The 19146-nt window shown below is 59.2% G+C and overlaps 9 protein-coding genes across 9 annotated transcripts in view; 6 read left to right on the top strand and 3 right to left on the bottom strand.

Annotated features, from left to right (window-relative positions):
* Positions 1-1017: 1017 nt before the first annotated feature.
* SPRG_07480 (hypothetical protein) lies at positions 1018-1902 on the top strand (the record flags this gene model as incomplete). Its single annotated transcript, XM_012346618.1, has 2 exons — positions 1018-1710; positions 1735-1902. Exons 1-2 carry the CDS (start codon positions 1036-1038, stop codon positions 1900-1902), a joined length of 843 nt encoding a protein of 280 aa, XP_012202008.1. The 5' UTR covers positions 1018-1035.
* A 569-nt stretch (positions 1903-2471) lies between these two features.
* Positions 2472-3666, bottom strand: SPRG_07479 (hypothetical protein; the record flags this gene model as incomplete). The annotated part of the gene is made up of 2 exons (XM_012346617.1): positions 2472-3166; positions 3219-3666. The coding sequence occupies 2 exons, from the start codon at positions 3664-3666 to the stop codon at positions 2502-2504; spliced, it is 1113 nt and encodes a 370-aa protein (XP_012202007.1). The 3' UTR covers positions 2472-2501.
* A 902-nt stretch (positions 3667-4568) lies between these two features.
* Positions 4569-5144, top strand: SPRG_07478 (hypothetical protein; the record flags this gene model as incomplete). The annotated part of the gene is made up of 2 exons (XM_012346616.1): positions 4569-4808; positions 4848-5144. The coding sequence occupies 2 exons, from the start codon at positions 4569-4571 to the stop codon at positions 5142-5144; spliced, it is 537 nt and encodes a 178-aa protein (XP_012202006.1).
* A 489-nt stretch (positions 5145-5633) lies between these two features.
* On the bottom strand, positions 5634-6822 carry SPRG_07477 (hypothetical protein; the record flags this gene model as incomplete). Its single annotated transcript, XM_012346615.1, has 8 exons — positions 5634-5966; positions 6013-6055; positions 6105-6151; positions 6205-6282; positions 6329-6434; positions 6481-6514; positions 6581-6622; positions 6669-6822. 8 exons carry the CDS (start codon positions 6820-6822, stop codon positions 5736-5738), a joined length of 735 nt encoding a protein of 244 aa, XP_012202005.1. The 3' UTR covers positions 5634-5735.
* Positions 6823-6884: 62 nt separating this feature from the next.
* SPRG_07476 (hypothetical protein) lies at positions 6885-8025 on the top strand. The gene is made up of 3 exons (XM_012346614.1): positions 6885-7032; positions 7082-7451; positions 7500-8025. Exons 1-3 carry the CDS (start codon positions 6932-6934, stop codon positions 7965-7967), a joined length of 939 nt encoding a protein of 312 aa, XP_012202004.1. The 5' UTR covers positions 6885-6931; the 3' UTR covers positions 7968-8025.
* Positions 8026-8099: 74 nt separating this feature from the next.
* SPRG_07475 (hypothetical protein) lies at positions 8100-11883 on the top strand. Its single transcript, XM_012346613.1, has 7 exons — positions 8100-10436; positions 10484-10732; positions 10794-10925; positions 10976-11052; positions 11103-11265; positions 11317-11640; positions 11693-11883. Exons 1-7 carry the CDS (start codon positions 8994-8996, stop codon positions 11810-11812), a joined length of 2508 nt encoding a protein of 835 aa, XP_012202003.1. The 5' UTR covers positions 8100-8993; the 3' UTR covers positions 11813-11883.
* A 724-nt stretch (positions 11884-12607) lies between these two features.
* On the top strand, positions 12608-13398 carry SPRG_07474 (hypothetical protein). The gene has a single exon (XM_012346612.1). It carries the CDS (start codon positions 12619-12621, stop codon positions 13306-13308), a length of 690 nt encoding a protein of 229 aa, XP_012202002.1. The 5' UTR covers positions 12608-12618; the 3' UTR covers positions 13309-13398.
* An 810-nt stretch (positions 13399-14208) lies between these two features.
* On the bottom strand, positions 14209-15722 carry SPRG_07473 (hypothetical protein; the record flags this gene model as incomplete). The annotated part of the gene is made up of 7 exons (XM_012346611.1): positions 14209-14442; positions 14494-14651; positions 14701-14953; positions 15006-15176; positions 15224-15415; positions 15470-15578; positions 15634-15722. 7 exons carry the CDS (start codon positions 15720-15722, stop codon positions 14209-14211), a joined length of 1206 nt encoding a protein of 401 aa, XP_012202001.1.
* A 1262-nt stretch (positions 15723-16984) lies between these two features.
* SPRG_20406 (hypothetical protein) overlaps positions 16985-19146 on the top strand; it is a gene marked incomplete at both ends in the record, with an annotated part of 3068 nt that continues 906 nt past the window's right edge. Inside the window, one exon of the mRNA XM_012346723.1 lies at positions 16985-19139. Within this exon, the coding sequence (XP_012202113.1) occupies positions 16985-19139 (2155 nt within the window). The remainder of the gene's footprint in view (positions 19140-19146) is intronic.

The raw sequence follows: 19146 nt of genomic DNA, 5'->3' as shown, positions 1-19146 counted from the left end.
TGTTAACCAACGCGACGAGTCCGACTTGGCGCGGCCTGATCGTGAAACCGACGCGACCTTTCGGACCGTCGCGGCGTGTGATTGGTCGACAAAACGACGTGAAATAGTGTATCCGCCACTGGATCTCACGCGACGGGGACAGGCGACGCGGTGGTCCAGGTAACGCAACCAGCAGCACACCCACTTGCTTACACGTGCTACGTGGTCCCTGGGTGTTGTGCGTCGCAATACGAGCGTGCGCACACCGGCCAGCAGCTCGATTGGCTGGATCCCCGTACCGTGTACTTTCGAAAGATATGAGTTAGCTGGAAAATAGTGTTGCATAATGAATTCATCTCTGCAGCGTGGTCTACGAACGCGAGCGCCGTGCAATGGACCGATAGGGCGCCGTGTGCTGTCCAGAACTACCCTCTCGAAATCAAGGACCTACAGGGTGACGCTCCAATGGCGATCGTTCGAATTTAGTGTGGTCATCGTGGAGGTAGTGGCCACAAGGGACTTTGCACTTCCAAAACGATGCCACCAGTGAGTTTGCTCTTGCCAGTTGCTCGAATCTTCGCGGCGTCTGCGATCGCCTCGGGCCAACCAGGAGAGCGTGGAATGCGGTCTTGCGACACCAAGCTTGACAGTTCATTGCGCACGACCGATCAGGTGCAGGTGTAATGCAGTACTAGCTGTACTTATCCTCCTGTGGCGGCTCGGTTTTATGCAGCAAGTAGCTTCCCGCACGCGCTTCGCAGGGTGGATCGCTCGACAGTGCTGTCGCGGACAAGCCAGTGCTGCCGACACTACACATCGAAGTACGTATAGCTTTGTTTGGCTGCTGGGTGTGAATCAGAGAACCACGGCGTCGCTCTCGTCGAGGTAATCCGCAATTGCCGGCAGCGAATCACCTGCGTCGATATCGAGCTTTGATTGAAGTCGCACGTATAGTATATAATTTATTGGGTGGGCGGTGACGCTCCAGACACACTCGCCCGACCGCCCGACTGTCGAACGGCGAGATGTGCAGTTCAGAATTCCTTTCATACCATCATGGTCGCGCCGCCGGTCGTGGCCGCCGTGGACACCCCATGGTTTGTCAAGAAGGAGTTCTCTCTGAGCCCGACGACGCTCCTCACGACGGTGTCACCGATCCTAGAAGCCAAGGTGCGGCCGGCGCTGACAGTCGACACGACACAAAGCGCCGCCAACACCCTGTATCTAGCGCTCTCGGCCCAGACACGCCAACTCCAGCGCGACCTCGCCGCCGCGCTCGAGAGCATCAAAGTGCTCACGGCGGAGCGGGATGCGGCCCACGCCACGATCCGTGAGCTCCAAGCGGCCAACGAGGCGCACGTCGCAGGCCTCACTAAGCGCGCGAACGACGCCGAGGCCAAAGCCCTCGCAGCATCCGCGGACGCGCTCCTTGCAAACATGGCGCGCCTCGACTTGGACTACCGTCTCTTGCACCTCCAGGCGACGCACCATGAGCGCTGCACACAGCTCGAGCTCCACAACGCCAAGCTTTTGCGCGACGTCGCGACGCTTCTGGCCCACCGACACCGTCTCGAGGAAGAGAAGGACGTCCACGAGACCGTCATTCGAACTCTCCACGCGCGCACGAGCTACTTTAAAGCTCGCATGCGTGAATTGGAGACGGACCTGGATACGCTCACGCACCTTATGCCGGCCGTGACGACGCCGGTGACGGCGATCGCGCCTAAGCTGGTGCGCCAGCGATCGTTGCGCCAGACAAAGCCGCTACCGCCCCTTCGCATTCTCACGTCCAAGGTCGTCTCGAGCATGCTCCATGAAGCCGCGATGCTGTACTCGCTCCATCGCGCCAACGAGCTCCGGAAACCGCGCCGCTGCAAACGCCTCTCGGCCAAGAAACCGTCTCGCCGTCTCCTCCTGCTCTAGACACATTCTCTGCATCCCTATTTTATGGCCAACATGGCCCCTAGACGCCCTCAACTTATGACGACTATTTAATTTCGACTTTTTCCAATCTCCAAAACTTTGTCAACAACGTGCAATGCTAGAATATGTAGAATGGACAAGGTATGTCCATGCATCCAGCAGCAGCCTGAGCCCAACAGGATAGCCGAGACAGTCCCACTTGGTGTCGCAAGATACCCTCTGATAGACTCTTGCGCAAGACGGAGCTGCAAGACGAGGCTTTGAAAATGTGGTTTGAACTTCAAGTGCATGCACCTTGAATCTCCAATCTCCGACGTCGAGGCGACTTGGGTAAAGCCGCGCGTTGCAAGCTTAAGTGGTCATGTGGCCTTGGGCTAACAGTGACATAGCGTCGTCAGCATGATCCCCGCCGTTAGCGATCTCGCAAACGAGGCTGCCAGAAGCACGCCATTAGGATGCGAGTAATCCACGAAAGTGGGTTTAAATATCACGGTACAGTAGCTAACCACCAAAATATCGAACTCGAGACGAAAGAAAGTCGAAATATCCGATTGGTTGCGAGATACGATGATGATCATGTTCGTGTGCATTGGTTCGCGTCACGGGTAGACCGTGTCGAGGGCGAGAAAGAGCCGACGAAAGGCCACGTCGACCTGGACACCGTCGAGACCTTCCTCCGTAAACGGGTCTTCGAGCGCTTTCTCCACGTTGAAGATGCCGATCATCGTCACGCTCGTCATCGCACTCAGCACGAGCGCAAACGCAAAGCTCGTGTGGCCGTCGCCCGACGCGATGATGTAGACGTAGTACGGACCGTAAAAGCACGGCAGAAGCAGAATGATGAGGCGACTGAACGACCGCGTCGCTTGCGGCGTCCGGTACAACTTGATGTTGCAGAGGCGCTCAAAGCGCGCTTGCAGAAACCAGTGGTATTGGTTCAGTCGCGACGCTTCGTTGGGCGGAAGACCGAGACCTTTCATGGTCTCGACCTGGAAATGCAGCTGCCGGAACGCCACCATCATGCGCTGGTAGAGTGTGTCCACCTGCGCGTTGTAGTGGACGGCCTCGGCCGCGCCGCTCTGCGTGAAGCGGTGCCGGCCGCGCGTGAACGTGGGCATGAGCAGAAACGTGTAGAGGTCCGTGAGGAGACCGCGGAGGAGCAGCTTGGCGCGCGGGTTGTGCTCGGGCGGCAGCTCTTGGCGGCCATTTTTGCCCCAGTTCCAGACCGTGTTGGCGAGGAGGATGTTGGATGCGATTGCTTTCACTAGGATATATACAGTCCATCAACCTCCATTGATAGAGAAGGAGGTGCGAACTCTCTGCGATGGCGTCGAGCGCGTTCTCGCGGCGCGTGAACGCCTGGCGGATCTGCATGATCATGGGCGAGACGACGGCGAAGGTCACGAGGATCCACGAGAGGTTGGCGCTAAAGTGCTGCGGCACGCCGCTGCTGTCCGCCGGCATGTAGTAGTAGTACGCACTCGGCGCGCCGAGCGAGACGAGGAACACGAGGAGCGTATCAAAGTTGACGAGATGCGACCAAAAGATGACGCCAGCCGCGTACCAGTCGAGGAGTGCGTCGCGGCAGTGGCCACGGAAGGACGCCTTGGAGTTGATCGACGTGGCCACCTTGCGCGAGCTGTTGGTCGTTGGCTCGTGGATCTCGATGTAGTGCTCGGGCGCGCAGGCGAAGGCGTCGCGGAGGAGCGGGTCGTCGGTCCAGTCGCGGCTTGTCGTCGTGCTGTCGCTGCCGTGGGACCGCATCGTGCTCAAATGTCGTTTTTTCCACGTTTTGCAAGCGTTTGTCCCAAAACACACCCATTTTCACCATAACAATTCGAGGTTTGTCCCAAAAACAACGTTTCCCACCGATAGAAAAGCACCAAACGACATCGTTGCGAGAGACACTGCCACGAGGTCAGCACCAAGTACAGGTACACGCATCGAGTCTCGATGGCGACGTTGCCATAACGCCGCGTGGATGGCAGCACGGGGCCGGCGACACCTACATGCTCCTTGAAAAAAGCTGCCGGCGGCTGCCAGGCTGTGTACGTGTCGCGAGAGCAAGCTTGGTGCGATGCGCTCATCATGCTACGGGTACAAGGAACGCGCCGACGGAGAGCGCGGTGTCTTTAGCTTTGTGCATTCACGGTGTCGCAGGTGCATGTATAAGCACGATACTAGTAGCTGTAACCAATCACGCTCGTTGCGGAAACGTTGGGTGAGCTCTTGTCGTCCTCCGGCGCGCTGTCCGTCCGGCGGAATCTGTCCACCAGACAATCGGTGCACACGCACTGTGCCGCAAGCGCACACTATTCGCATCATGCTGCGACGCAAACAAACAAGTCCACATCGCGCAGGACACAATCATCCTCGATCGTTGTTGAAGTTGAGCGTCCTGTATCCGGATAAGCCGACAAACATGTGTTCTCAGTTTGAATCAGATAATGGCTGGATCGTCGGGGCGGGCCAGCTCATAGCACCAACATAGCGGTCTCTAGGCCTGCGGAAAACGATCCGAGCGACCTCACAAACACCTCTGGCTCGCAGAGTGCTCTTCTTGCTGTAAGAGGACCCCAGTACCCTCTGCACACCACGGACTTCATACCATATGGTACCTGCTCTTATTACCAGCAATCATCTGGTCGCTGGCTTGTCTTGGTCAAATGGCCGAAGCGGCGTTGCGTGGTCTACAGCTCGTCTTTGTCTACCAAGATGGCTTGAGCCATGACGTGGTCCCTCTCGTGCGCACTCTATACGCCACCGCACCCGACCATGTTCGCGACCGTGCGGCGTTTGCTGTCGTTGACGCGCGCTTTCGCGCCTGGTTGGACGCGGCCGGCCACGACGGCTTGCCTCGTCTGTGTCAGTGTCGAGTCCCCGGGCGCCTCTTCCAATATGCGCTCGTTATGGCCACCTGCCGCTGATCGCCCATCTTCATATAGCGCGCCGCGTGCACGTCAACCGGACGCGCGCACTGGAGTCTTGCCGCCAAGTATGAGCAGCTACCCGTGCTCGCCTATTACTTTGCAGAGCACTGCGACGAGTTCCAGCCCGACATGATGGCGCGTGCTGCGTACCGTGGCCACTTGTCGGTCGTGCGCTTCTTACACGAAGCTGGCGTACGCGGCAACAGTGCCGGCGCGCTCATCTGGGCGAGCGAACATCGAAGCAAAAACGTGCCGGGGCTGGGCCACGGACGCTCGAGACTGCAGCGCGCTTTGGCCTCGCCAAAGCCGTAAGCTTTCTCCTGGCGCGTGTACCAACAACGTGTGTCGACGCCGCCTGCTTACTCGCCGCACAACATGAACACGAGGACGTTGTGTGACTTCTGGGCGACTGCCTGACCGACGAGAGCGTGTAGTGAGCAGTGGCCTTGGCCATGGAGCACGAACACGTGCAGGTACCGGTACTTACGTACTTCTGGTCCCTTCGACCGCACGTCGCCGACACCACCGCCGCTTTGGTCGCAGGCACCAAGCGCCAGCACCCCGCAATCGTCGAGTACCTCCAACAGCGCAAGCGTTGGCGTCGACCGTGACAGCGCCGTCACCACTGATGCTAGAGAACGAGATTTATGCTCTAAGTCCATTTGAACAACATGGAGTGTTGTTCATCTCTCATGTCGGCGTTCGAAGCTCCGCTCTGCAGAGCCAATAGAACGCATTCCCCGTCTGCTACACCATAGGAGATCCCGAGCTTGTGCACTGCGCAAAAGAAGGCTATCAAGTCGTAGATGTCACAGCGTTGGTAGACAATATGGGCTCTCAAATCATCCCTCGATTCGATGCCACTATAACGTTATTCATGTGCCCGCAAGGATTCTGTGCAAGCTAGAGCGCAGTGTCATCCAACGAACGTGCCGTCTCTAGCTCGAGTGCCGGGGGGTCCCACGTCGTGCGCTCATTGACGTGGTCGATGTAGAAACGTCGGCCCTTGGCGTCAATTGCCGAGTCCCACCCGGGCGGCAACGCTGGAGCATTGGCCTCGAGCTCGACACGGGCCTTGGCGACAAAGGCCAGCAGCCGACTGCGGTGCGCTGCCCCGTCCGACGACAGCGGGCGCTACAACGTCCGTTGCGTGAGATGCCACGAACAATGGAGTGAGGACCTTGGGGGTAGCACACGCTTTGCGTGGGTTGGGGGACGGGGACCTACGCTCGACAATTCAGCGCCAAACAACGACGAGGTGCAGCAAACTACCGAAGTTGATTGTGCTTGGCTTTGGCTTGTGGTGGTCGCGGAGAGACCTGCGATTGTTGTCTGTCACGAAAGGACCGTGTCGCCATGAAGATGATGCTACCACGTTGTGTTTACGGGTCTCGGGGTGCATGGCAGGAAAGTCGGTGCGCGGACTGCCCGCAATGAGTCGTGCCGTTGTCTACGTGTCTTTCTATAGCTTTCCATCGCCGATATGTCGCGTCTACCTTGGCGTTGTACTCTTCAATGTGCTGGTTCATATACGCAAGGCGCTGGGCGTGGTCTCGGAACTGCTTGCGCTCTCGGTACGGACTCGTCTTCCAACGTACATCACTATACATCGCATGTGTTGGCGCCGAGGGATGCAATAGACGAGTACATGACGCTGTCCTGGTCAAAGCACGGCGGGAACCCTAGTGGAATCATCGTCAGTGGATCGAGTCCCGTGTTTTCTCGCAGCAGCAGCGTCGTCGTCGTACGTGGCGGTGGCGGCACGTGTGGCGACATCACCTTGGGGGGCTCTACTCGCCTCTTGAGACCTTTGCACCATGTAAGAGATCCACGCACGGCGCGGTGACACAATGTGCGACGTCGTCGTCGGGTGGCATGCCGTCTTGGCAATGACCGCTTGGAAGCGCTTGAGTTCCATCGCCGTCTGCTCCTTCCCACCGGCATTGCGCTCGTCAAAGGTGCCAATGCATCGCCGGTTCACTCGGTACATGCTGCGAAATCGTCGAGTCCTGTTCCGTCGTCTTCCGATGCTCGATCGATTGACGCGCCTAAAATTAGCCAACGACAGAGCGCGAGACGTTCCGAACAAGAGCGTCTGCATGCGCCCGGCCAACCATGTGCTCCAGGAAACCACGTACACGGACGCGTACGTCCACGGGCACGACGTGGCCGGCGGCATCTCGGCCGTCGAAGGCGCATGGTATGCGTGCCTCGGCATGGATTCCACCTCACTTTAGCGTGCGATGTAGGACGCGGCTTTTGCAGCGCCATCGCCACCTCTACTTTAGCGTCATGGCGCCGCTCTCGCAGTACAGTTCCGACGACAAGCGGCCGTTGTACTACTCGCCGACGCAGCTTGCCACCGCGGCGGCGACGATTGAAGCACGCACCGAGCACGTCGTCGCGCTCCAGCACCAGCTTTTGCGTGACTGGCACAGAGGCGCCACCTGCTTCCAAGCCGCGTGGCGGGGCTGTCTCGCACGGCGCCTCACGCGTCGCCAGCGCTTTCTGCTCAAGATCGAGCGGGTCGATCAACTGTACTTTGTTGCGTTTCATCGCCGCCGGCTCGCGATCGCTCGCCGCGAGCGACGTGTGCGAAAGGCTGCTGCGCACATCAAGGTACGTCGCTGCAGTCGTGGTCGCATGCACGGAGGATGAGGATGCTAGTCTCTCGCGCGGCGGGCCCATGTGCGGGCGACTCTTGTGCAGCGCAGTGTTCGACTCTACCTCTTCAAGTGCGCGCGCTGGCGCGCCGCGGCGACGCTTGTGCGCTGGTATCGCCGCGTGCATCACCGCGCCAAGCTTCGTGCGTGTGCGCGGCGCCTGCAGCGGTTTGTCGACTGGAAGCGGCGCGAAGTGCAGCTCCAGGAGCTCGCCGCCGTCGCTGTTGCCGCACGACGCAAGCATATCGAGGCCAAGCAAGCAGCGTACTTTGCGTTGCAGCCCGACCACGTCATTGTGCACCGCCTCGTGATGGCGCGCAAGCAAGACATCTACCGCGCACTGCACCCCCAGCAAGCGATCAACCAGCGACTTCGGTCGAGTACCGAGATGAGCGTTGCGCCTTTGCGAATTCCGATGGCCTCGAAGGCGATGCTAGCCAAAGCTTCGGTGGCCCGGTCCAAGCTGCGATGAGAGCAAACATTCAATCAACTAGTCGAAAAGAGCTAACTAACTAATCGAGCACAAGGACGACGGTTGAAAAAAGGTTCGATTTTTGAGATCTGACCGGTTTGTCCGGATGCTCTCGGCAGCGGTTTCTCAAGCGCCGATGGAGTACAGCGAGGCAACCGGGCTTGACGAGCCGCTCTTGGCCGGCGCTGAGGCCGGCGCGCCGTTCGCCGCCAGTGTGCGTAGCTTTAGCTTCTGCGCCGGAGCCGCCGTCAACGCGGACTTTCCAACGAACCGCGTCACGACGTCCAAGTACACGCTCGTGAACTTTCTGCCCAAGTTTCTGGCGCAGACGTTTACGAAGATGACCAACATCTACTTCCTCTTCATCTGCATCTTGGAGATGACGCCGGGTATCTCGACGTCCGGAGGTATCCCGACGACCGCGCTGCCGCTCATCGTCGTCATTGCCATCGACGCCTTCTTCCAGGTCGTCGAAGACTACGCGCGGCACGTCGACGATGACGTGGCCAACCACCGGGTGACGCACCGCTTGCTCTTGACTGGCGCGTACGAGCCAATTACGTGGCAAGAGCTCCGCGTCGGTGACATTGTGCGCATCCAGAACGGGTCGATCGCGCCCGCGGACGTCATCTTGCTCCAAGTCGAGTACGGAGCCGACGAAGCGCCGCGGCACTATAGCTACGTGGAGACGTCGAGCTTGGACGGCGAAACCAATTTGAAGATCCGGGAGGCCGTGTCCGAGACACACGGCCGGTCGCTGCATCGACTCGAAGGCGCGGTGCAGTGCGACCAGCCCAACGCGTCGGTCGACTCGTTTAGCGGCCAGCTACATCTGGCTGACCACTTGGAGTCGACGCCGCTTCAAGCCACGAACGTCCTTTTGCGGGGGTGCATCTTGCGCAACACGCCGGCGGTCATTGGCCTCGCTTTGCCACGGGCCACGACACCAAAGTGCTCCAGTGCGCGCGGGCCTGTCCCAACAAGCGCAGCTTTGTCGAAACGCAAGTCAACCACGAGCTGTGGTGCATGGTCATGCTTCTCTTGGCGAGCTGCGGTGCGACGGCGACCATCTCGACCTTCTTCGATTGCCTCGAGCTCCCGCGCGCGTGGTACATGCGACTGGATGCGCCGCCGTCGATCGTGGTGGCCTTTTGCCGCTCGTTTCTGCGCTCGTTCCTCATGCTCTCGAACGTCGTGCCCATCTCGCTCGTGGTCACTCTCAATATGGTCAAGTCGCTGCAAGCGTCGCTCATGGAGCGGGACCGCCACCTCCGCGATCCGTCCAGCGGCATGCCGTGCCGGGTCAAGACCATGGCGCTCAACGAAGACCTCGGACAAGTTTCGCACATTGTCACGGACAAAACCGGGACGCTCACGAGAAACGTCATGGTCTTCCGCGCGTGCTCGGTCAACGGCGTTCTCTACGGCGCCAAGGCCGCCCCCAATACATCCAAGTGGATGGCGTTTGCAGATCTGCACTTTGACGCTCGGATTGCGGCCGGGGATGGCCCTCTGAGTACGTTTCTACTGCACCTCGCGCTCTCCCACTCGGTGCTGGCGACGCGGCCCGCCGACTTGAGCGAGCTCGTGGCCGCGGCCGCATCGCCAGACGAACAGGCGCTACTGGCCATGGCATATGCCTACGGCTACCGCTTCCTCGGGCGACAGCCGGGCAAAGCCATCGTCCATGTACCAGGCCACGGTGCAGTGACCTTCGACGTGCTCCACGTGCTCGAATTCTCCAGCGCTCGCAAGCGCATGTCGGTCGTCGTTCGAAACCCGCTGCGCGCCAACGCGATCGAATTGCTTGTGAAAGGCGCCGACAGCGTCCTTTTGCCGCGCGCGGTTGCGTCGCCGACCACGAACCTGCACTTGCAGGCGATGGCCCGTGACGGCCTTCGGACACTTGTGATTGCACAGCGCACGTTGCCGCTAGCGCTCTACGCCGACTGGGAGCGTCGGTACGCGAGCGCCGTGCGCGACGTGGCACACGTCCAAGCCAAGGCCAAGCAGCTACCCAATGCGATCGACGCCCTCATGGACGAGCTCGAGACAGAGCTACATGTGCTGGGCGCGACTGGCATCGAGGACGGGCTCCAGGCGCACGTACCGACAACGATCGAAAAGCTACGCCTCGCCGGCATCAAGATATGGATGCTCACGGGCGACCACGTGGATACGGCGCTCAACGTGGCCCGCGCGTGCAACTTGCTCAAGAATACCACGAGCCAGCTCTCGTTATTGCAGTGCGCAACACCGACCGAGTGCTTCCGGGAGCTCCGAGAGCTCCAAAGCCGCATGCAGCCGCGCACCAAGTACGCGCTCGTCGTCGACGGCGACGCCTTGTACCATGTGATGAACCTCCCGTCGGCACATGACGCGTTCGCAGATGTTGTCCGCGCCTGTGAAGTCGTCCTCGCGTGTCGGACGTCGCCGATGCAAAAGGCGCAGGTCGTCGAGCTTGTCCAGGTCTTGCATGCACACAAGAAAAGAAATATCGCTCACTCGTTCCGTAGGGGCTGTTGGCAGGCACCCCGGGGCGCGTCTTGGCCATCGGGGACGGTGCCAACGACGTGGCCATGATCCAGTGCGCGCACGTCGGCGTCGGTATCTGCGGCCAAGAAGGGCTCCAGGCCGCCAACGTCAGCGACTATGCAATCGCGCAGTTTTCGCTTTTGCTCCGGCTCCTCTTTGTGCACGGCCGCCTCAACTACCAGCGCACCACGTTCCTCGTGCGCTACGTGTTTTACAAAAACATCATCTTGGTACAGCCTCTCTGCGCTATGGATATATATATATATCGATGACACTATTGTCATTCATTAGGTCATGTCGGAGTTTTGGTACAACCTCGTGAGCGGCGTGTCCGGCCAAAAGTTCTACAACGAAGTCGCGGTCGACAGCTTCAACACGCTCTACACGGCGCTGCCCATCGTGCTCTTTGCCATCATGGACAAGGTACAACATTGTCATCTTGTCCAACAATATGTGGATGATATGGGCCATAGGACTTGCCGTCCTGGATGTGTGAAAGCGTGCCTGGCTTGTACTCGATTGGCATCGGCAACGGCCTCTTTCGCCGCCGGTACCACCGATCCTGGCCATGCATGTCGCTGAGCATATATGGACGTGTAGGATGATTTGGACGTGGATCCTCTCGGGTGTCTTCGAGTCGCTCGTCATTTGCATGGTCGCCGTCCTCACCATGAGCAGTTGCGACTCGTTGGGGCGGCCGTTTGGCTTGTGGGAGTCGGGCGCGCTCGTCTTTACCCAGATTGTGCTCGTCGTCAACTACAAGGTACGGTCGATCGATCGAGACCAGATTGTGGAAATGTGGAAATTGCACTAGCTGGCGCTGCACCAGAGTTCGTGGACGATCGTGCAAGGCGCCGTGCTCGCACTGAGCATCCTCGCGTGGTTCGTCTCGGCGTTCGTCATTTCTGCGTCCCCGGACATCAGCACGGCGTGGTACGACATCTTCCCGATCGTCATGACGTCCAACTTTTACTGGTTCGCGTCGCTCTTGATCCCGGTCGTCGCGCTCTCGGTCGACCTCGTCGGCGGCGCCGTCACCACGAGCTTCACGCCGTCCAACGTCCGCGTCCTCCGCGAGGCGCTCCAAGAGCCGGCGCAGAAGGAGACGCTGCGCGACCGCATGTGGCAGCTGCCCGAGGTACTGCTTGCATGGATGGCGTCGAGGCGGATGCTGAGAAGGAAGCGATTAGAAACAACCGGCGCCGCTCTCGGGGTACGCGACTGGTGTCGACGAGTTCACAGCGACGGCCGAGGCCCAGCGAAGCACGACCGGGTGGAACCCGCTCGGGCAGGATATAGACACGACGTGAGCGACGTGCTCTGCGTGATAGATGATGTTGTATCGACGTTTAAAGAAGGACAAGTGCGTGTAGAATCGGCGAAGCGAGGCCATGGAACGATTGCTCGATGGTGGAAGCGGACGAGACCAGCGGCAAAGGGTGGTCAGGGGCGGGCGACACCGGCGGCTACCGGTGCGACCGCAACAAGCTGATCGCGACGGATCAGGTTGCCGCCAAAGGCTGCTCCAGACATGGGCAAAGAGCTGGCAGATCATTGAGACAGCTCATCATGTATACAGTCATCCACGGGCACGTCGATGGCAGGTGTCGGAGAATGGCGAGGTCCGGAGGTCATCACGACCCATCAGAGGTGCTACCTGCTGCAGGCAGGTAGTCGTCTTCCACCTCGTCCTCCATGTGGTGTTCTTCTTATGCGCCCATGATGGTGTTGGCGCTAGGAAGCGCTGCGTCCGCGGCGCGGTCGCACGTTGTCCGCTGGCGATCTGTGCTCGGCGGGTCTAATTCCCAACTGCTTTCCCCTGATGAAATTTCCACCAATCACAACGCACGTCCAACGTGTGCATTTTTTAATTTGTTCGCGACGTGGGTTTGTAACGATTTTCAAATGCACCAATGAGCGCGCTGCACATGCATTTTGGACAGTAATTCCGCGAATCAACGCGTGCCAAAGATTTCTACGCGCCAATCAAAAAGGTGTATTTTAGCTGACCAATCACAGAAAATGCAACGCGCCCACGCCACCGAAGCTCGCCAGACGGGCCCTATGGTCAAATTCCTGTACGAACGTCATTTTTTCAATTTGCACGACTAGCACAATGGCCAAAGCCGCTGCCGCCACCGACGCCCCGGTCGTCGAGACCCCGATCCTGAAGGAGAAGAAGCCGCGCGCCGCCAAGGAGGCCAAGCCGGCCGCTCCCAAGGTCGTCGCCAAGCCTGCCACCAAGGCCGCTAAGGCCGCGCCCAAGAAGAAGGCTGCCGCCGTTGCCAAGGCGGCGCCCAGCACGTCGTACTACGACTGCATCAAGGAGGCCATTCTTGCCCTCGCCGAGCGCATGGGCTCGTCGCGCCAGGCGATCTCTAAGTTTGTCCAGAACACGAAGGGCGACAACTTCCAGAACCACTTGCTCAACAAGGCCCTCAAGGCCGGTGTTGAAAGCGAGAAGCTTGTCCAGATCAAGGGCTCGTACAAGCTCGCTGCCTCGGAGAAGAAGCCCGTTGCTGCTAAGAAGAGCGCGGCCAAGAAGGCTGCTGTCGAGAAGGAGACCAAGGTCGTCGTCAAGAAGGCCGCTGCCAAGAAGAGCGTCGCTGCCAAGAAGGCGCCTGTGAAGAAGGCGGCCAAGCCCGCCGCCAAGAAGACGGCTGGCAAGAAGGAAGTCGCCAAAAAGACCGTCGCCAAGAAGGTCGTCAAGAAGGCTGCGGCCAAGAAGACGGTCGCCAAGAAGGTCGTCAAGAAGGTGGCTGCCAAGAAGGTCGTCAAGAAGACCGTCGCCAAGAAGTCGAAGTAAGGCGACTGTGCATGTTCACGGACGCCTCGCCGCGTCTACCCCCAATCGGTGTTTATAAACACCACCCAATATTTATGGAATTTTGGTGCACTACGTCGGAGCTATGTCGGAAGAAGGCCAGTGGTCCATGGTCAGTGTTCCATGGTTAGCGATCCATGGTCGCTGCTTGTGGGCAGAGCTTGAGTGGAGCAGAGGAAGGAAGGAGGACGGGCGTATAACACCGACCAAAGCAGTGAGAAGAACATGCTTACGACACTGAGAAGAACAGACTCGATCATTTGAATTTTCAAATTGCGTCGTCCAGTGCCTCGAGTCGTTCGGTCGTTGCACTGTTTCAAACAGAAAGTAATATTCTGTGCCGTTGAACACTGCATGGTAACACTGTCAAGGCAAAGCCAAATCCGCATAGACATTGTATTGGGTTAAAACAGTGTTTCGGAGACACTGTTTTGATGTCGCTCTGCTCGTGGCATCCTGGAACAGAATAGGTACCACGACATCGGCACAAGAGAGAAGCGTTGAGCTGAAGTGTCTGGCTGGTGATTTCGTCCCAGTACACAGCGAACACTTTGGTCAGCAGACGCCTATTGCTCGAGGGCCCAAGGTGAGGTAATGTTGCTCCCGGCCTCTACTAGCAGCACTCACGGGCTTGGTTTGATGGTGGCCTCGATCTTTCAACACGAAAGGTTCTACACTGTGCAGTGTTTGAGGAATAACATATGCATAGCTCGGTCCATCGTCGCCCGCCACCCTGTGGCAGAGAAAGCGCTCGATCATCGATCGACCATTGCGTCGAGGCTGTATACACTGGAAAGAAGTAGGGAAGAGTATACAATTGAATCCTGTTTAGCAAGCACGCGAGGTCCTGACGTGACGAGGACGACGGACATCACGATTTGGCTAATCGTTCTTGGACGATGGCGACGGCAGGACGTCAACCGTCGCCGAGTCCATGGGCACGGTGCGGTGGAACCGGTTAAAGTCGATGACCGCGGCGCCGGATGCCTCGTCAAAGTCGACGCAGTTGACAAACTGGTGGTTGAACATGACCTCGGACGCCTTGTACGACTGTCGCATTTGGATCGTCGCCGACGATGACGCGTCGATGCCCTCGATGAGCACGATGATCTCCATCTACATGATGTCGTCATGAGCCTCTATACCTTATTTTGCAGCATGCCATACATGCGTCTCCTTCCAGTAGGCCAGAATCGCGTCAATCTCCGTGTTGGTGAGCGATCCTTGCGCGATCTCGGTGGCTTCGTTGAACAACTGGCCCTTGTTGGAGCGATGGCGGTTCTCACGGTTGCCAACATCTTCGTCGGCCGCACGCTGGACAGGCTCTACATGCAAATATCCATCGATCAACTGTATCGGGAAAAGGCATCGTACCAGGGAAGCGGTAGTGAATCGCGGGGTTGTGCTCGGGCGTGTTGGACTGCATCTCGGGCGGCAAGAGCGGGCTCCACGCATCGAGGCGGTGGACGACGATCGACGGCAGCGCGAGGATGAGCCACGCGTTGAGGTCGTCGTCCGGGTGCTGGAGACGCATCGGGAACGACTGCACGTGGTGGATCTGGTGCGCCATGTGCGGGTGGCGCGACTTGTGCATGATGGCGTAGCAGCGCACGTGGGCTTCGTTGAGCTAAGAGTCCATGGCATTTCAGTGTCCTATTCGTGTCCGTTGGCAATAATACCTGGTGCTTGCGCATCTCGCACGTCTGAAACATAAAGTAGAGGTGGCCACGGAGCTTTTGGAGGCACGCGTAGTTGGAGACAGCGACCGTGCTCGCACGCGCCTGGCCACGCGCAAACCGCTGGTACACAACGCCAAAGACCACTGCGTTGATGAGCACACCGGCCATCGACTAGCCATGCCACGTGAGAGCCGCTCATCTCGCAGAATACACTGTACCTCGGTCGTGATGGCGACGATCGCACTGCCGCAGTTGTTGAAGAAGATGTCATTGCCGCCCGTGCCGAAACCAATCGTGGCAATCACGCTCACCGAGAAGATCCACGCCTCGCCAAACGTGTTGATCGCGAGGTTGCACCGGCTCGGGACGGTCATGTACATGAGTGCGTAAAAGCCGATGAGCCCGAGGTACTAGAACCAGAGTCCCATGTCGAGGCGAGTTGGCAAGATGATGATGAGACGTACGACGAGCGAGAACCACAGCAACACCTTGCTAAAGCTCTGGTTGACCAGCGTATGGAACGGCGCCTGGAAGTAGAGCTTCCACGCCTCGGGCGTGCGGATGCGGCGAATGCTACGACGGTGTTCGTGAGATGAGGACGATGATCGCCAGCGGGTGGTGCGCGTACTTCCACGTGCCACGCGACTGCCGGAACGGCCCGTTGCGGTCAATGAGGCGCGAGGGCTCGGCGCGGGCAAGCTGCGGCCCGTCCGTCATCTCTCGGTACTCTAGCATGCGGCGGCCAATTGAGCTTTGAAAAGTCCAAGCTTCTTTCTCGTACCGGCCACATCGGTCGACGATTTGTTCGAACCTTCTGCGCGCATGCTTTTGTAAAGTGTGATTTGGCGGCCAATAATGTGTCTGAAGCGAAACAGCCGACTGTACCTTGGGTGCTGGCGACCTGTCGTTTTGCGGGGTACCCCGTACCAGGACCTACGCAATCCAGGCGCTTCGCCCGCTGTTTTCAAGACAAAACGTGGTTTTTGGGGAGACCTGTGTTGGAGGGGGGACCCGGAAATACATGGTGACGCTGCGACACACAACTCGCAAGAAGCGTCGCAAGCGCACAGCCTCTAAGACATCAGCGACGTGCACCGAAAGACGTCGTCCATTGCGACGTCTGCGTACCTGTATTCCTTGCGGGACCGGCCGCCGTTTCTTTGCACCCGCCATAGTAGGTACGACCAGTTGAAGCGTCTACTGGTGATACCACGTACGCTTGGCGTTCGGCGTATGATTCTGTGGCCAGGCAGACCGTTGCCGGATGGCTGATGTAAACCAGCAGCTGAACCAGCAGGGATCGCTGGACAGCCGATGTTAGCGTCCAGACTTAGGAAGCGATCGCATTCCCGAGCCATGTTCCCGAGCTGATTTTCATCGTGCAAGAGCGCAGTATGCTACCTCGGCACAGCTCGTCGCATCATGAGGCGCGACAAGTGCGAAATATTATTGGACCCATGTCACTGATCCAGGTACTGTACATTATTGGTAGCTCGTGGCGTATGCACTCGTCGTTGAAGACAGCTTTGTGGACGTGCTTGGCCGCAAATGTGATGTGCACGCACATCATACGACGTCAGCTACCTACCAGGTATTACCTCTGCTGGACCCAATATCCGCCCACATTTTAGGAGCTCATTCGGGGAGCACGACGTCCACCCAAGGCCGAGCTCCGCATTCTGTCCATTCGAGCGAATCACTTCTGTCCTTTCTGACTGCATTACGCATTCCCTGCACCCATGCACGAGAAGACATGCCCCGTTCCTGGCGCGTGTTTACCCTCCGCTGCCTCCTCTTTACACTGGCCCCCAATGTCATGCAAAGGGCAACTTCAATAACCCGTATCTACATATATCCTTTCATAATGTATAACCTCCAAAACTAATACATACAGCCACCTCTCGGATTGCATACCGGCAATATCGAAAAGCTCGTTTTCGGATCATCCGACGACGATGGACGGGTACGCGCGCCGGTGGATGGCCTTCGTTCGCGTCGAGAGCGCCGAGGTCGAGCGCAAGGCCTACGAGACGCTGCGCGACCGAATGCAGTTCAAGGCCGGCGAGCACCACCCGCTGAGCGACGACGCAGCCAATCCATGGAACCAAGCGTTCGAGGACGAGCCGCTCGTGCGCGAGATCAAGACGGACCTCGACCGCCTGTACCCGCAAGGCCGCGAACTGTACTTCCAGGAGCGTCCGGCGTACATGGCCATTCTGCGCAACGTGCTCTTTGTGTGGTGCAAGACGCACCCGGCGGTCGGCTACCGACAGGGCATGCACGACCTCGCGGCCGTCGTTCTGTACGCCGTCGTGCATGCAGCGGCCAAGCAAGTGGAGGAAGACACGCTCGACGAGTTTACCGAGCACGACGTCTTCATCCTCTTTGCTGCGCTCATGGGGCCCATGGAACCGCTCTACGCCGTGCACCAGACGTCTTCGGCGCGCGACGACGCCGTGTCCGAGACGACCGCCGACAGCTTGTTTCGGTCGGCGACACCGAGCGCACTCGCGCCGCTCTCGCAGCTTCAGACGCTCTGCCAGTATATCCAGTACGACCTTTTGGCCAAGCACGACCCGCAGCTCGCGTGCCACCTCCGGGACGTGGACGTGCTTCCTGAAACGTACTGCTTGCGCTGGACGCGACTGCTGCTCGCGCGCGAGTTTCCGCTCGACGACATCGTCCGCGTCTGGGATGCCATGCTCGAACACGAGTCGACCTGCGATGTGTCGTCGTCTCCCATTGGCTTTGCCTTGCTCCCGTACCTCTGCGTTGCGATTTTAATCCATTTTTCCAAGACACTGCGCGGAACCGACAACACGGGTTGTCTCCAGCTGCTCATGCGCCCCGCCGAGCTCAGTGCGGCCGAGATCATTGACAGCGCCATACTCCTCTTGGACCCATTCCGCGAGGCGCATCACGAAGACATGGACATCGTCGAGTTTGGCGCCGGGTCGCTGGGCGTTGTCTTGACCGCAGCGCAAGCCCCGTTCGAGAACCGCCTCGCGGTCAAAGAATTCAAGCCGATTGCGTCATCGGGGGCGTCTATGGGGCCCGCCGAGGCGTCGGGCGTCGTCCGCGTCGGCGACCTCGTCGAGTCGGTCAACGGCGTCAAGATCTACGACATGACCACCGACGACATCCGCAAGCACATTGCGCTCCTCCCGCGGCCGCTGGTCATGTCGTTTTTGCATGTTGAAGACGCTCTGCCGTCCGCAGATGCATCGGCGATCGACGACTTGAGTTCGTTTGGCGTCGTCCCGGACTTTCTCCCGGGCGAACAGTGCTACGCCCACGTCGAGACGTCCATGTACGCACCGGTCTTCCACCCGCCGTCCGGCACGTGCGCGTCCCACTACATTGCTGGTCGCCTCTTCTTGACCAACTACCGGTGCATGTTCCAGCCCGAGGCCGGCGCGTCGTCGCGTTGGGAGATGCCCGTGCTCTCGATCGCGTCGATTCTCGCCGAGTCGTCGCTGGTCGAGTCCGGCACGCACCACGTGGCGGTCGTGCCGGCCTCGCACACGCTCGGCGTTGTTTGCAAGGACACGCAGAGCGTCCGGTTCACCTTTCGCAACCACGCCGAGTACGCGCGCATGTTCAAATGCCTCACGGTGCTAGCGTACCCCGCGTCGCTGACGGATGCGTTTTGCTTTGTCTACCGCCCGCTCTTGCTACCGGCGAAGCTGCTGCCGCCGTTTGATATTCGCGACGACTACAAGCGCCTCGGGCTCCTCGGGCCGCGCTTCCGCTGCATTGACCAGGCCTACTTGCTCTGCGACACGTATCCCCGGTACCTCGTCGTGCCGGTCGCCATGTCGGACGTCAAGCTCCAGGCCGCCGCTGCGTTCCGGTCGAGCCGACGCCTTCCCGCCGTGTGCTGGCAGCACCCGACGAATGGCGCGGTGATTTGCCGCTCGTCGCAACCACTTGTCGGACTCAAGTCGGCGCGATCGAGTGATGACGAAGACCTCGTTCGGCTGCTGTGCCAGCCAGAGAACCCGGCCGCCCTCGGCGCGTACCAAAGTCATCGATACGTCATCATGGACGCGCGCGGGCAGCTCGCTGCCGCGGGCAACAAAGCGATGGGCAAGGGCACCGAGAGTCCCGGCCAACTACCGCGGCGCCAAAGTCGTCTTTA

This window comes from Saprolegnia parasitica, assembly GCF_000151545.1.
Source record: "Saprolegnia parasitica CBS 223.65 unplaced genomic scaffold supercont2.30, whole genome shotgun sequence".
Lineage (NCBI taxonomy): Eukaryota > Oomycota > Saprolegniomycetes > Saprolegniales > Saprolegniaceae > Saprolegnia > Saprolegnia parasitica.
This window is presented reverse-complemented; position numbering and strand designations above follow the sequence as displayed.